This window comes from Anguilla anguilla, chromosome 8 (genome assembly GCF_013347855.1).
Source record: "Anguilla anguilla isolate fAngAng1 chromosome 8, fAngAng1.pri, whole genome shotgun sequence".
Classification (NCBI taxonomy): domain Eukaryota; kingdom Metazoa; phylum Chordata; class Actinopteri; order Anguilliformes; family Anguillidae; genus Anguilla; species Anguilla anguilla.
This window is the reverse complement of record NC_049208.1, coordinates 47,022,580-47,037,999: the sequence shown is the minus strand read 5'-3', so window position 1 is coordinate 47,037,999 and position 15,420 is coordinate 47,022,580. Positions and strand designations below refer to the sequence as shown.

Sequence of the window (15,420 nt, the reverse complement as noted above, 5' to 3'; positions counted from 1 at the left end):
GGAGAAAGGCGGCGGTAAGACCGCTAAAGGGAGAAAAGCAGATTTGCAGATTAGATGTGACCTCGAAACATCCCTTCGGCATACAAACAGGTTGGTTGTATCGTCAGAGGAAACAACCATCCGTGGGCTGCAACAAACCGATAACGCGGCAATGGGGGTTCCTTGTCTAAAACACCTTCTCCATTCAGTCACTAAGAGCATCCTGTCACAGACAGCTAACACAAGTTCCCACGAGCGCATCATTTTAGGACCACATCGACTGGGCTGTATCCGGCTGTATCTGAAGCGAATGCAGCTGTCTAAAAACATCATTGCCGTTTTTGATGCATTTTTGCCGAACTGACAGGTGAAGTCTATAAACTCTTTATTCTTCTACGAAAACACCCAAATAGAAAATTGAACTACACTATCTGTAATTAGGCAACTTTACAATCATGAAAGCTAGTTGAAGTTCTTGACTAGGATCTAAAAAACACTATGTTCAGACTATGTAAAAATGGCCAATGAAAAAGACAAAGTTGTCATCAGTAGTCTATATTTGTATTTTTTTCTTAAACATTAAAGGCTCATTGGGTGTTACCATGGCCACCGCCGTGACACATTTCTGCCGCTAGAGGATGCGCTAGCCTCGCAAAATGCTTCATCCCCCAAGCCCGGCTTTCAAATCAACCGTAATTTTAAGTGAGATGCTATTGCAATATTGTATTGAATTTTCTGAAATGACACAATGTTGCTGACGCGGCGCACAGTGCGAAACGCATGTTACCAGAAACAAGGAACTTTAAATGATTCCGTGAGCGTGCGTGTGTGTGGGCTAAAATATAATTTCATACAGAAAATGCGTATTTATTTCTCTAAACAATATATCAGATACAGGTCATTCGTTAAGAGTAACGGAGAGTAGAGTCTTTCTCTCGGTTTAAGTGCTGTTCAGCCTGTCATAAAACATTTCAGAGGCCTTCTATGCCTATTTTCCCTGAGTCGTTTTGAAATCTCGGCGTGGAAAATATGGCCCCAGCAATTTCCGGACCTTCACACCGCTAAATACACTGCAACTAAATGTCAGGGTGCGAGATGTTTCAGCAGTACTGAGGCTGTGCGCATAGGCTATTTCCTGTAAGCTATCTTGAAAACCATATGAAAGTGTTCCACAACAGCTACTTGGGTGTGAGCCCATCGAATTGGGTCGCTCGGCCCAACCCTCGCGCCGTTTGCGGTTAGCTCGGTCGCAGTGCTCAGCAGAAATCGCTGTTTAACAGAAGTTGGTATTCTGCTCTGTTACCACCAACAGCGGTCTAGAAAAGCATAGGCAGATAATGATTTATGAAAACCGGCCACCGTAGTACATCCAAGCGACTTTCAGATTCGAGATACCGTATCTTCAGTTACCCCCCACAAGCATACCACCTATATTCACCACTCTCATAAGTTTAGCCTTACTCTTAGCGTTGAGATAACCGAACCAAACTGCCATATTGTAGCGCAAGACACTTTCAATAAGGCTCTTAAATGCAATCTCTACAGTATTTTGGCTAATCTCAAAATCACGCAGTGTCTTTATTAGCTGTGGCCGCTGCAGACACGTCTTGTATATAAAATGTATAGGTATGGGGCATGCCCCCGCCAAGGCGTAACTTGGCGGGATAGCATACCTGCCATCCCAATCACAGCTCTTGTAAAAACATAAATAATTGAGAGAAATTGATTCAATTAAAACGTGTTACCAGATCATAATTTTCCCTATTTGATTCAAGGTACTTAAAACGTGTTACCAGATCATAATTCCCCCTATTTGTTACAGATGATGTCAGCCGATGTAAAACATGCCTTTTATTTGTTAAAAAAAAAGAAAGAAAGAAAAAAAGCATCTCTTGGGTTTTACCCACATTAATTTCCAAATCACATTTGATACCAGTATCGGATTTTTTTTAAAACAAACCTTGAGGCACACCATTATTTAAAACTAACGGATCTGACACCATTCAATTTATGGAAACCGTTTTAAGGGTGTTTGGAGAGGAAACCTTAAATCCAAAGAATAAGGTTAAGATTCCCCTCTAAATCAGCAATGCTGCAGGAGAAAGTGTCTTCATAGTGTTAAACACATAATTGAGGTCAACAAAAAGAACTTTGGGCTGTAGAAGATGCCGGGCTTTTCCGTCAGAAAGCGTAAGGACTGCGTCTTCTGTGCCTCTATGACTTTTGTATGCAGATTGAAAGGGATCTAAACAACATGCTATAGAAGATATGAGACTTTTTTCTTCTTCTTCTCACAACCCTCTCCATAGACTTGCACAAGACAGACGTCAGAGCCACAGATCTAAATATAAACTATATACGAGATACGTGACACATGTGCAGATCTTTGTTTTTGTGCATGAATGCTGGCCGTTTGTAAATTTTAAGCGCAAAGACGCCCATGTGATTTGCATAAGGAAACAGCCATGAACAAATACAAATAAGAAAAAAAAATGACGAATGCCCAAATGTTCCTGGAAACGTTCTTACAGGCAGTTTACGATCAAATGTGATTTTTCTCCCTAACCATCTCTTGATCATCCTTATCACATGTATGTTTCTTCTCATTTAGGCACACCTTCGGTTTCTTTGACACCCATTGTTTATTATTTGGAAAAACATTTACTGTTTTGCTTTTAATTATACTGGTTTCACATAACACGGTAAGAGATACTAGCCTCAACTCAATGTCAATTCATGTTCGTCGTCACAATACTTGCAAATCCGTGTCCCCGAGACCTCTCTGTAATCTCGTCATTACACCTATTAGTCCAAATACACAGTTTTCTTTGCCGGCTTGCCTTGTTTCACTCTTGCTCTACACTTCTGTAAAAGATGGATCATATTATGATCCGATCTGCTCAAGGGAGGTACGCATGCGTGATGTTCCCGTAGTACTGATCTAATGTCCGAGTGAGGCGAGTGGGACAGTCCTCATATCTCTGAAGATTCGGCAGATGTGTCGATAAATCGCCTTTTATTGAAGTCCCCTAGAATATACGCGTGCTGGTGTGCAGAGCGCATCAATGCGTTATTGTAGCTTTCTACTATTCAGTGACCGTGCATTTCATAGGGTAATTTTAGGCTGAGGGAATCTCTTACCGCGTTTAAGTATAATAGCGCCACGTAAACCCCACTTCTTTGCTCCCACGCGCACCCTTGTCTCCTTATAAGCTCATGGCAATTACCAGGGAGTTGTAGATGTGTTGTCGGTCGGAGCGAGAGCGGGTTTTCACGCGCATATGTGAAATTTTTAGATTTTTCTTAGTATTAATTAGTCTAAGAGTTGTGTAAATTATAACTGTACATTAGAATTCGCTTCAGTTAATTTAAAAAGACCTCTGAAATGAAACAAACAGAATGCCACGAGCACACAGGGTCAAGCAGCGGTACATACCCCCGGATGACGCGTCGCTGTAAGAAATATTTGGCCTAAATATCATAACCTATAGTTGGAATTTCGACGTTCATTTTCCGGATTGTTTTTCCAGCCAAAACTGTCTCGGGGCACAAGCAAAATATTGGTGCAATAAAGATAGACCTTAACACCAGCTAGATCTCGGCGATTACGTTGAATGTGTAATCCGAACAATAAATAAATAAGTAAATAAATAAATAAATAATAGTTGCAATAAATAAATGCAATGAACAGTTTTTGCCACTCGCTGTTGCGTCTCGTATGCGCACTATGCGCTTTAACGCTTGAACTCAAAACGAACCATTGCTGAATGTATCCAATAAAAAGACAGAGGGAGTGCCATTGCGTGCGAATGAACGAATAATTGTCGCAATTTTGGAGCTTCAGTGCTCCAGGTTGTCATCCTAGAATAATTTACTCTCATCTGAGGTGGCTGATTAATCCCTGTTTAAAAACACGTGCAGACTACTCGCCTACATTTTAAAGTGCAGAAACCCTAATTTGTAGCTTATAGCTGTAGGTTACGCCACATGTTAATTAATTAATTAATTAATTAATTTAGAAGGTGGTTTATTCCAGAACAAGATTTACCGCTAAAACAGCATCAATGAACACGTTGTTACAAATGAATCCAGCTTTTGCCTAAACATATACCCTAACCAGTGCACGAATTGAGCTAGCGGTTACCTATCCCAGCGTGCATTGGGCAACACACCCTGGACAGGCCGCAAATCTATCGCAGGGCACACACACCATTCACTCATCATTCACGCACAGTATAGACTCTCAAATAAGCCTGCCTGCGAGTCTATGTGGGAGGATCTAAGATAGCTCTATAGCCTTTACCTGTGTTTACGCGTATCTAAAGGTGTTGGGTACATTCGGACTCGCCATTTCCCGTGTAGTCGTTGTGGTCTGGCAAGCGGCTCACGAGTCTGTAGTTCACATAATGCTTTTCATACGGATTTGTTTCATGCGGTGGATATGAGGGAGGACAAAATGCGCGCCTGGTTACTGATACTGTATTACATTTATGCTCTGAAAGGTAAGTTTTTTTTATGTGTGTGGGGGGGGGGGTATTTTGTATTAAATACATGCTTTATTCTCACATCAGCTGCAGCTGTTCATTTTCTCCATGCAAAACTGAAGCCTATTTAATTTTCGAATCAGTACAGTAGCTCATTGGGTCGCCAAGATAACTTCGAAAATTAAAAATAGCGAAATAGCATTCTTTGAGGTGCCGCCTGAAAAACGCAATGAAAGAGAATTTTACAGTACGTGAAAATTTAGTGAAGGCAATGTAGGATAGACTATATGATTCCGTTTTAAAATTTACTAAAAAGCAATCTATAAAAACAAAAATATAATGTCAAATAAAAACTGGAAAATGCAGGATATTGGCTATTCTTATTTTTCAGAAACATTGCAAAGACTATAATTACACTGTTGATTTAGCTGTAAGAGCTGATAAAATGTGGCGTTTAAAAATAAACTTTTAATATAGTTTTATTGTGAAACATTTTTAGAAAACATTTTCAGTCTTGTGATCACATATGCAAAATATCCCACCTCAGTAGAATTGTCAAAGTTTAACGCCGATGAATAAAAACTATTGACTATAGCCTAATTCACTCTTAATCTATACAAGCTATTCTAAAGTTGACTACAGTATAATATTTTATATATTCTCCATATCTGTAAATATACATGACACTGCTTAATAAGTTATGTCATTCAGCTTACAAGATTACGAAACTATAGCGTGTCCATTTAAACAAGTTGTAACCTACTACGATTTTCCCCCCCTCTAAATTGATGGATGGGGATATATGACGCCTATCCTTGTAATGGTTTGGAAAATTCTGTTTTCAAACGCATGCTTGCTGCCTGTGTGCGTGTGTGTGTGTGTGTGTGTGTGTGTGTGTGTGCGTGTGTTTATTAACTCATTAATTATTTAATATTTCTTTGCAGCTCAGGATCCAGTGGTGGTCCAGTCTCCAGAGCGGGTGCTGGTGGAGGATGGCGGCATCGTTAGTTTACAGTGCAGTTTGAAAGTAGTAGGTTCACGTTGCTATACCGTTATTTGGATGAAAACAGACCCCAGAACCAAGATGCTTAGCACCCTACCCTACCCTAACACCGATATGGGCGCAAATGGCGGAAAAGGGCCTACATGCTTTTTCACCATTAAAAATGCTACAGTTCAGGACTCCGGGATTTACTACTGTTCTGTGGTGTTTGGCACGATGACTTACTTCGGCAGCGGGTCAACTGTAATAGTGACACAAGGTGACAGAATAGAAATAATAATCTTAATTACATTGTGATTTAAAATGGTTTTTTTAACAGCCGTTTGGTGGGCTTGTGTATTTTCTTGACGCGCTTGCGTTTGACATTTTGAAATAGCGTAATGTGAAAAATGCTTTTATGAACTACTTGTGGTATATGCTTAAGACGGATGGCGTTCGACTCTAAACGCGTAACTTATTTCGAAATTATGCTTTCGAACTTTTCCTTTCATTTTATTATTGTTTTATACACACCACCTGTTGACACGACTTATAACCACGGGCTGAGTAAGCACATCATCAGTACCTACATCTGCCATTCATTCATACCGTAACAATTTTCTCCTTTGTTTGGTCACTTTTAGCTACAGAAAATAGAACCAAGCCTCCGCCAGTGGAGATTCTCTGGCCTCGTAGTGTCACACCCCGCATCCCTCTCCTTTGTGTGATTTCTGGAGTCGTCCCGTCTCAAGTCCGTGTGTTCTGGGTCATAGACGGGGAAGAGGACAGCGGGTTGACAGAATCCCTTTGGACCAAAGACAGCGATGGTATCGTAGAGTCCACCCTAAACCAGATTCTGGTCTCCGCGGAGGAGTGGGAAAGAGGAGTATTGTGCACGTGCGTGGTAGAGTTTGCCGGAATGAACATTTCTAAAAGCGTACAAAATCAAGGTAAATCTTACATTTTTATTTTTATTTTTGGGGTTCATTCCTGTTTTTATCGCCCTGTTTACTGAGCAGTGATCTGAACTTGTCACCTGACAAGTTCAGAACTTGTCGCCACCTACTCGGGCAATTGTTCAACACCTAGTTATATAAAAGAACATGAGCGGCCAGTTCTACTCTCTGTCACATCTAGATTTGCTAACCACTTCAAAGGTTTGTTGGTGAACGCTTTTGCGGTTTTTAGTCTGACAAACTGTATTATTTATTATTCTCAATTCCATTGTTCTTTCAGTTTGTAATGTGCAATTGTCAGTTTAGATATGTCCAGGAATGGCATTGCCACTTTTAAGGAGACTTGGACTCACTGTGACCATTAAAGGTCCCATGCTGATTTTCAAAAGAATAGACGTGTTAACCCGTGTCCTGTAAAATGTCTTTTGCATTCTCAATCCACATTGATTCTCCAGGTAATCACTGCAAAAGGAAAAAAAAAACACTTTTAAAATATAGAATAAGAAGTTTGCCGTATTGAAGTGTGTGCGTCTGTGCGCATAGTTCTAATTAAATAAAACCCCAATATCATTGCAGGAAATGTTTGTAAAAAGAAAAACAAACAAACAAACGGACAAATAAATAAATTTCAGAGTCCACAAACATAAGACTGATAGTATATAAGAATACCTGGCAAATATCTGTCATCTACAAAACTAGGTCAGCAAATTTTTAATGACATCCCTGATTGTTTTGATATTTAAAAAAATATATTATCTGTTTGTTATCTATAGCCTATCAGTATTTCTCAGGTCTGTCTGACCATATTCAGTGTGGTCTTGATAGTACTGCTAACAGAATAGCCTAAATATTTTTATTTGACCCCCCACACATTTAATCTGATATTCGATAGCCAACATTCGAAAAGGACGTAGTTGGAACTGCGACTGCGCAAATTAAGCTTTTTAGTAAACTGGGCTGCGTTTCCGAGTTTCGATGTAACGTTTTACGAAGGCTTCTAAGGTATACCTTTCAAAGGGAAACCGCCTTTTTTACGAGTGTTTCCCAGACTATACCTTAACAGTTGCCTTAAGGGACACTTCCAAAGGTACGTCGTAAATTGGAGCTGGCCTTCCCTGTGGTGCTGATCAGTGTATCAATCGATGCCAAGCGAATCGATTGTCTCACTTGTAAAGGCTTATGAATGACGTTTTAATATAACAAGTGTTGTCATAATCATTTTACATCAATCTAATATTGCAGAAGAGGAAGCTATGCCTACTAAAGATCATCTGTTAATCTCTTTAAGAGTCAAAACGAGACCTTGTGATAATTTCAATAAATACGTACATATAGGCTACAAAAGATAAAATAAAGGACATATAAGCCATAGTCTGGGACTTCTTGGAAGCCCAGGAAAAAGCATATAGGCTACATATGGGTGAATTATTTTGTTCATATTGAAACAAAGGTGTAATGTTAATTTGTTTTTGTTACACAATATATAGGCAACTGTAGCAGCATATTAACTGATTCCCGCGGGCTTTTCTCTACAGTGCAAAAATGATCATAGATGAAAGGCAAAAGCGCATCTGTGGAAATTGATAATGATTAATTCTATACCGGGTTTGCCTTATGAATAGGCCTACCTGTTAAAGTGATATGTTCATCCACCTTGATTTGCTGTTGGATAATCTTAAGTTTAACCAAGAATATCATTATTGGGTTGTTTACCGAAAATCGTAAAACAACATGGTAAGAAACTAATGTTCTGTAATGTTGATATTTACCCAGTGCTATTTTGTTTTATATAGGCGGTGTGAGCTAATGGAAGGGGATGTAGATCATTTGGCTATGTTTGCTCATTATGAGCCACCAGACCTTTATGTGTGTTTATGGCTAGGCCAATCAACGTGCTCTAGTTCCCTCTAGTTCAGTCACCAAGCAGACTCACTCAACGTTGGCTTTGCTCACACGGGTTTTATATTCTTAATAAACCGGCGGTTTGTTCCAAGTCAGTGCGATCATTGACTCACACACAAACAAACTAATTTCTATAGGGTATGCAGTCAGAAAAGCCATATCCTCAGTTAGCTCCACTACGTATAAATAAAAAAAACTTCTTTTTCACAAATTGGATTAGATTATGGATAGGCCCTATATTTACATTACATTACATTACATTTATTTGGCAGACACTTTTATCCAAAGCGATGTACAAAAAGTGCATTTCATGGTCATAGACAACTGCTAAACACGGGCTCAGTAAGGTATGATACTTATTTTGTGCTGCTATTTCTAGCCAAGAACACAGTTCACACAGTGAACACTATTCTGACCTAACCTCTGCAAAGCCAACTAGGCAGAAGAATAGGCTATATTAGGACAAATACAAATTACCAAAAAGTGCTGGGATGGGGCAACATGTAACAAGTGTCATGAAGAAAGGGGGGGGGGGGGGGATTTAGTGTGAAATATACAGCGTGGTGGTGGTTAGTCTAGGTACAGTCTGAAGAGATGAGTCTTCAGGCCACGGCGGAAGATGGATAGTGAGGGGGAGTTTCGGAGAGGGACGGGGAGCTTGTTCCACCACTGGGGAACTAGGGTGGAGAAGCTCTGTGATCCCTTTGGGCGGGTGGGAGGGGTTACAAGGCGCCCTGCTGCCGCAGAGCAGAGTGGTTGAATCGAGTCATGTCCTGCAAGTAGATGGGGGCTGTCCTGTTGGCCGCAGTGTAGGCAAGGGTCAGGGCTTTGAACCCTGATGGGAATAGACAGGTGAAACGACAACATTCTCATGACGTGTATGCACAGAAACGTTGATTGGATAATTAATTTTCGTAAAGTTAATATTAAACTATCTATGTCATTTTCGCATGTAGATGTGCTACTAGATGTGCACTGTAGTACAACTGTCGATTTGAAAAGCAGAATGTTGGCATAATAAGGCTAAAACTGTGACAGGATAAGGGACAGTTTACGAGTGCCTCAGACCACCCTTTTAAAGGTGTACCTTTCAGAAGGTGTACCTTAGCTGAGGAGGCGCTGGGAAACAGCTCGATACCTAGAAGACCTTAAGCCTTAAGGTATAGCTACCTTACGACGCACGTAGCGCTAAGGAGACTCTGGGAAACGCAGCCTAGCTACCTTACGACGCACGTAGCGCTAAGGAGACTCTGGGAAACGCAGCCTAGCTACCTTACGACGCACGTAGCGCTAAGGAGACTCTGGGAAACGCAGCCTAGCTACCTTACGACGCACGTAGCGCTAAGGAGACTCTGGGAAACGCAGCCTAGCTACCTTACGACGCACGTAGCGCTAAGGAGACTCTGGGAAACGCAGCCTAGCTACCTTACGACGCACGTAGCGCTAAGGAGACTCTGGGAAACGCAGCCTAGCTACCTTACGACGCACGTAGCGCTAAGGAGACTCTGGGAAACGCAGCCTAGCTACCTTACGACGCACGTAGCGCTAAGGAGACTCTGGGAAACGCAGCCTAGCTACCTTACGACGCACGTAGCGCTAAGGAGACTCTGGGAAACGCAGCCTAGCTACCTTACGACGCACGTAGCGCTAAGGAGACTCTGGGAAACGCAGCCTAGCTACCTTACGACGCACGTAGCGCTAAGGAGACTCTGGGAAACGCAGCCTAGCTACCTTACGACGCACGTAGCGCTAAGGAGACTCTGGGAAACGCAGCCTTGGTTTTTGTTTTGAGTAACTGTTTGTTGTTCATCATCTATGTTTGCTTTATGTCTTTTTGCCTATATAATTTCTTTGAATATTATAAGATAGATTAAAAATAAACGAGAATGTCAGTTAGAAACAATAAATATCAATAATCTACTGTAGGCTATTAAAAACTTTGTTTTGTTTTAATTTCTCTCAGATAAACATATATGTCCCCCATTCGTTCATTGTAGTGGATTTATATGGGCTAGATCACATCTTTACACAAAAATGAATATCCCTTTCATTGTTAAATGTATTGGAGGTAAATGGCAATCATTCAACAAATATATACTGTTTGGAACTGAGATAATGATAATGACTCTGATATGTAGAGTAGGCTATTTGGTCCAGGTTAACACTTTCATTAGTTCAAGTAAAGAGAACACAGAGGTAAATTGTGTTTGCATATTGAAGACATTCAGTTTTCCTAAAAGAGATCCAGTTCCTTGTTGTTACTAGTCCCAACTGAAGAAATGAATTCCGGTTAATCGCTGACTGGTTTCTTTAAGGTGGTCATGTTTATGGAAATGTTTTTATTTGCATTCTTATGTTAGAACAGACACATTTTCAAGTACCCACAATTGTTACACAAATAACAGACGTAGGCTTCACGTGCAAGTAGCGCGAAGTCCGGATCAGAGTTAAGTTAATGGCTCGATGAAGCCGAGTTCACTGGGTGGTCAGGAGGACGCTGTTCTTTTGGACACTATACGCCGCAATAGTCCATATTGAAAATAAATATTGTATGTGTGCGTGCAACAACGTACATATGCTCAATTACTGTGTACAATTACTTTAAAATTTCTTTAAAATATACATTGTTGTGAAATGTATGCATTACTGTATTTTCTAAACAGTACAATACCCCCCACCCATAGCTCAGATGAATTTAACTTTTTGAAACCCATGTTACAGGGAGCAGTGACGTGTGCACGCTGCTCCTCTACGGAATCATAGCTGGGACGGGCCTCACCATCATCGTGGCGATCTCCATTGCCGTCTTCTTGCATGGCGGTAACTAAAGAAACCCGGATTTCACAATCACTGTCAATTATAGCTTTTTCTTACATTACGTCGCTGTAAAACATAGCTTCATCCAAACACATTTTCAAGCCGGAACATTGAGTCTAAACGTTCAAAGGCTACGGGTGATAAATTAAAGGAAAAACCTGAATAAATGAGTGGAGAAACATAAGGAATGCAGATGCTTCCATACAGCTGTACTGCATGACACAATTTAGCAATTGACATCCTTTGTGGCATGTATAAAAATGCTGAGAATGCCCATTTGACCTCGATTTTGGATCAAGATGGAAAGTGACTTTGAAAGAGGGTTCATTATTAGGGCATGGATGACAGGAGCTTCAGTCACAAAGACTGCTCAACTGGCTGGTGATTCAATAGGGACGGTGACATTTGCATCTAGATCTATGGGAACGACATCAGTGTATAGGGTCGGAAATTGTGGTCGAACGTGCACATTCGCCATGAGTGAGATATTTAAGGAAAAACAGAAGAGCTATTCTTTTTCAGGTGACTGAGAATGTCAGTGCAGTTCAGTCCCTCCAGTAGAGTTCCAGAGATTTGCAGAATCTATGCCAAGGCGCACTGAAGCTGTTCTGGCGGTTCCTGGTGGCTCAATACCTTACTAACGCACCTTATGTTGGTTTTTTCTTTAAGCTGTCACCCGTCTCTGAGCTTGAATTCAAATCGCAGCCCTTATAACTTAAGAGCCAACCAAATGTAACCCTTTGATCAAATGTACTGCTTATAAGTTCTATGTTTAGAGGATTTTTTTTTTTTAAGTTCAAAAATATTAACAGTAAATATTAGAGCCACCTGATATTACGATTTTACCAATGCTTAATGTTTGTCGTGTAAATTAAAAAGTAAACACATTTCTGATTTCCATTGTACGTGGATGTAGCTTCGGTATATTCCTTAACGGTGCTTTTCCATTGATCTTTCAGGGTGTTCTGTGAAAAGTGACGGAAACGCACGGTTCGTATTCAGTTTTTGACCTTCTTTTTTGGTGTTTAATGCGTAAAACAAGGCAATGCAAATGAGGAAAAATGCGTACTGTCTCTACTACAGGGAACAGAGAAGAGAGACAGGCTTGGACCACAGACAACACCGTTCTGGTAAGTGCGATTGATTCATGCTATTTTCAATAAAATGGTAATTCAGAGCCCAACAGTGCATGACGTGTTTGTACTATGTTCCGAAGCTCTGACTCACGGGTGCTTAGGCAAAATGTTCGCTGTGAAACCAACTCTCATTGACAGCTTTTTAAACTCTGCAGACCTGCCAACCTGCACGCATTTTTTGTACCAACCACGCAATTCTTGGTCAAAATACGCATGTACGAAATGGCAACTGAAACTACGCAAAAAAAAAAAAAAAAATTATTCTAATTTAATTACGGAAAACAATACATCAATACAAAACAATACCGTACATTTATTCGGTATTTAAACTACATCCCTCGGATTGGACCAGATGCGACCTTGTGCTTGTGGTTCTGTAACCCCTCCCCGACCCACTCAACATCCACTGATACGCAGCGGTACTTTATTATCCACCGAGGCGTAACGCTGCCTTGCTGAGGGAAAATGAGAAGTGGGAGAGTAATAATCAAGCACAAAAATGTTACCGTAATGTTAACATATAAAACGTTAAAACATGTTAGGTAACTTTACGTGATGATGCATTTCAAGAGGTATATCCTAATGAGATAAATTTGTGTATATAGTTAGCCGTAGTAGTAGCTCGCATACGATTTAGCCTCGTTACGAGACGGCTACGGTTTGAATAACTGATGGAATTATTTAGCTGCAGTAACTCAAACGCCACGGAGACTCGCTGTTCTAACTTTGAATCGCGCACACTCTGTTGGAGCAAAATATCAGGAGCAATGGCCGTAGGCCTACCTCCGCACCATGCATTTTGCACATTGTGCATTTATGATTTTGACATTAGCCACCAAGGAGCTTCATATAATAATTTAGCTAAACCTCTGGTTACAAAGGCCTACATTCCTAGATAATTTTTCAATTGAATACTTTTTTTCCTTAGCCCTATATGATGTGTGCCTATATAAGCTGATTCAATTATGTAATTATTAAATAAAAATGGAAATCATGAACAGAAACTTGGTTTTATTCATAACCGACAGTGTTTTACATCGCAACATAAGTTTTTTTTTTACATTACAACATAAGTTTCTGTAAATACTTGAAAATGAAAACGTTATATTATACAAAATAAACTATTTCCATTTTTATTAAGTAATTAAACGCAATTCACTTATGGTTAATTAGTTTGTATAAGCTCACATATCATAAAATGAAATATTAATCATGAAAAAAATGGTTTTAAGCAGGTGTACTCTTTTGACTTGCAATTATATCATAATATAGCCCAGTGCAGTGCAAGTGATATTTTGGAATCAGGTGAAAATATACCATTTTGCCTGATCGCTTCTACACTCAAAACTAGAATTATGAAGAAAGGCTTGTGTGTGCGTGTGTGCATGCAAAGCGTGTGAACTAAGCGTTACACTGACTATTGTGGTACTCAAAATATTTTCCCAAGGTTGGCAGGTCTGACTCTAGTAGAGTAGGCCGAGGCGCGCTCCTTATTGGACTCGGCACCGCTGGCTGGTCGGTGAACGCTCAGAGTGACAAGTGTTCTTTTTCTGAGAATGCTGCGCAGCTGCATAAAATAAGAACGCTAACAGGCTGGACGTGAAGGCATATTGCAGTGTATTAGCGCTCCTGAAGCTAAAACGAGCGGGCGGAATTCAATGTAACCTATACCAATGGCTTACTTTGAAGAAAAAACTCCGTCCACTTAAAGGTAGTGAGCCTCATTCACGAAATGTGTACGGTTGTGAAGTGCGTGTAAGAACGTTTCAAAGAACATTTCGGCATTCATCATTTTTTTCTTATCTGTATTTGTTCATGGCAGTTTCTTTATGCAAATCACATGAACAGGATTGCGCACAAAATTTACAAACCACCTTCCATCATCACATACACCTGGCATATGCACAAAAACAAAGGTTTGCACGTGTCACGAATCTCATATTGTTTTTTGCAAGAACATTTTTAAGAACAAAAGTAATAATCATTTTTAGAAAAGTTGTGAATGAGGCCCAATGTCTTTTCATTTCTAGACTTCTGTCCATGTTTACCTTCAATTGTTAGAAGCGTTAGCAAGACCACTCCGCTAAATATTTTTTTTTCATGTAACTGGTCTCTTGATGTGTCATGTTACAAAAAACATGTTTTAAAAACGGCTAAACTGAACTATTGAAATTCTCAGAGAGGGAAGGAGGAAGAAGGTCGGGAATTGATCAGACTACTACGGTATGTATAAAGCCTATTAATACGCACCTATACGCAACATCGTTACTTTTTACAACTAAAACTTAGCGACACGGTCTCAGGCTAAAATGCATCCAACAAAACAGCAGACTACTTTGTGGCAATCATACACTAAAAACTTCAAATAACGAGTAACTTGGCTGCCTTAAAATCTTGAGTTAGGCGGACAACTGATCTTCAGTTCTTCACACTTCTGTGCGAATTGTTTGAAATATGAAGCGACACCTTGAATCTTTTGTGTAGACACATGCTAGTTTGAGAAATGGACTCGATGCGAGTCACATCTGAATTGTAAGGGAAATGGGCTGAAGCGTACCGTAGCGGCATACTAGGGCTATTTATTTCTCCTGACCTAACATTTATCCGCCGAAACTAATTGGACGTTTAAAAAAAAATGATTATAATCATATTATTATTTTACAGGGGGTGCTGTACGCCAGCTTGGAAGAAGCAAGTTTAGCAAGACGGACGTAGAGACCTGTTTTTCCCAGTTACAACTGAATTCTGTGGCGATTTCACATCTTGTGATTTTAAAACCCCCTCATAATGTTATTGCGAAGGGCTTGCAATGTTTCCTATATTAAACCAAGCTTAAATGCAAATAATAAAAACTGTCCACACTACTTTGAAGCAATACATCAATTAATGCAATATGCGAAGATTGTAATAACCAGGCCAAAGATGACCATCTTTGTAGCTGAAAGCTTACGTAACTGCGTGTATTAATGTGGTTTCCACACTTTGTGCATTGTTGTCATCGTTTTCCGTGATATGCTGGAAATGGTTCTAATTTTAGCCATTCGCTGTTCCTAGCTGAGAGTTGTTATAGCTGCCAGGTATGAACATGGCAGTGATGGGTAGGGTTACACATAAGGCACGCCTGTGTCTTGATATTCAAAAATCTGTCTCCTTTTCGTTGATTG

General features: G+C 40.1%; 1 protein-coding gene across 2 annotated transcripts; it reads left to right on the top strand.

Annotated features, from left to right (window-relative positions):
* Nucleotides 1-4,194: 4,194 nt before the first annotated feature.
* On the top strand, nucleotides 4,195-15,120 carry LOC118234173 (immunoglobulin alpha-2 heavy chain-like). Of its 2 annotated transcripts, none has more exons than XM_035430576.1 (8): nucleotides 4,195-4,481; nucleotides 5,408-5,725; nucleotides 6,090-6,395; nucleotides 11,013-11,123; nucleotides 12,080-12,110; nucleotides 12,204-12,250; nucleotides 14,436-14,479; nucleotides 14,921-15,120. In XM_035430576.1, the coding sequence occupies exons 1-8, from the start codon at nucleotides 4,421-4,423 to the stop codon at nucleotides 14,969-14,971; spliced, it is 969 nt and encodes a 322-aa protein (XP_035286467.1). In that variant the 5' UTR covers nucleotides 4,195-4,420; the 3' UTR covers nucleotides 14,972-15,120. The 2 variants fall into 2 exon arrangements, with proteins under 2 accessions (XP_035286467.1, XP_035286468.1); XM_035430577.1 differs by having other exon boundaries at nucleotides 4,198-4,481; nucleotides 11,025-11,123.
* The last annotated feature ends 300 nt before the right edge of the window (nucleotides 15,121-15,420 follow it).

Excerpts from the sequence above, each read along its gene's own strand:
- LOC118234173 (XM_035430576.1), top strand. The coding sequence starts at position 4,421 with ATGAGGGAGGACAAAATGCGCGCCTGGTTACTGATACTGTATTACATT. Across the intron at positions 12,111-12,203 it reads AAAAGTGACGGAAACGCACG|GGAACAGAGAAGAGAGACAG; the intron begins GTTCGTATTCAG and ends TCTCTACTACAG. Across the intron at positions 12,251-14,435 it reads CCACAGACAACACCGTTCTG|AGAGGGAAGGAGGAAGAAGG; the intron begins GTAAGTGCGATT and ends TGAAATTCTCAG.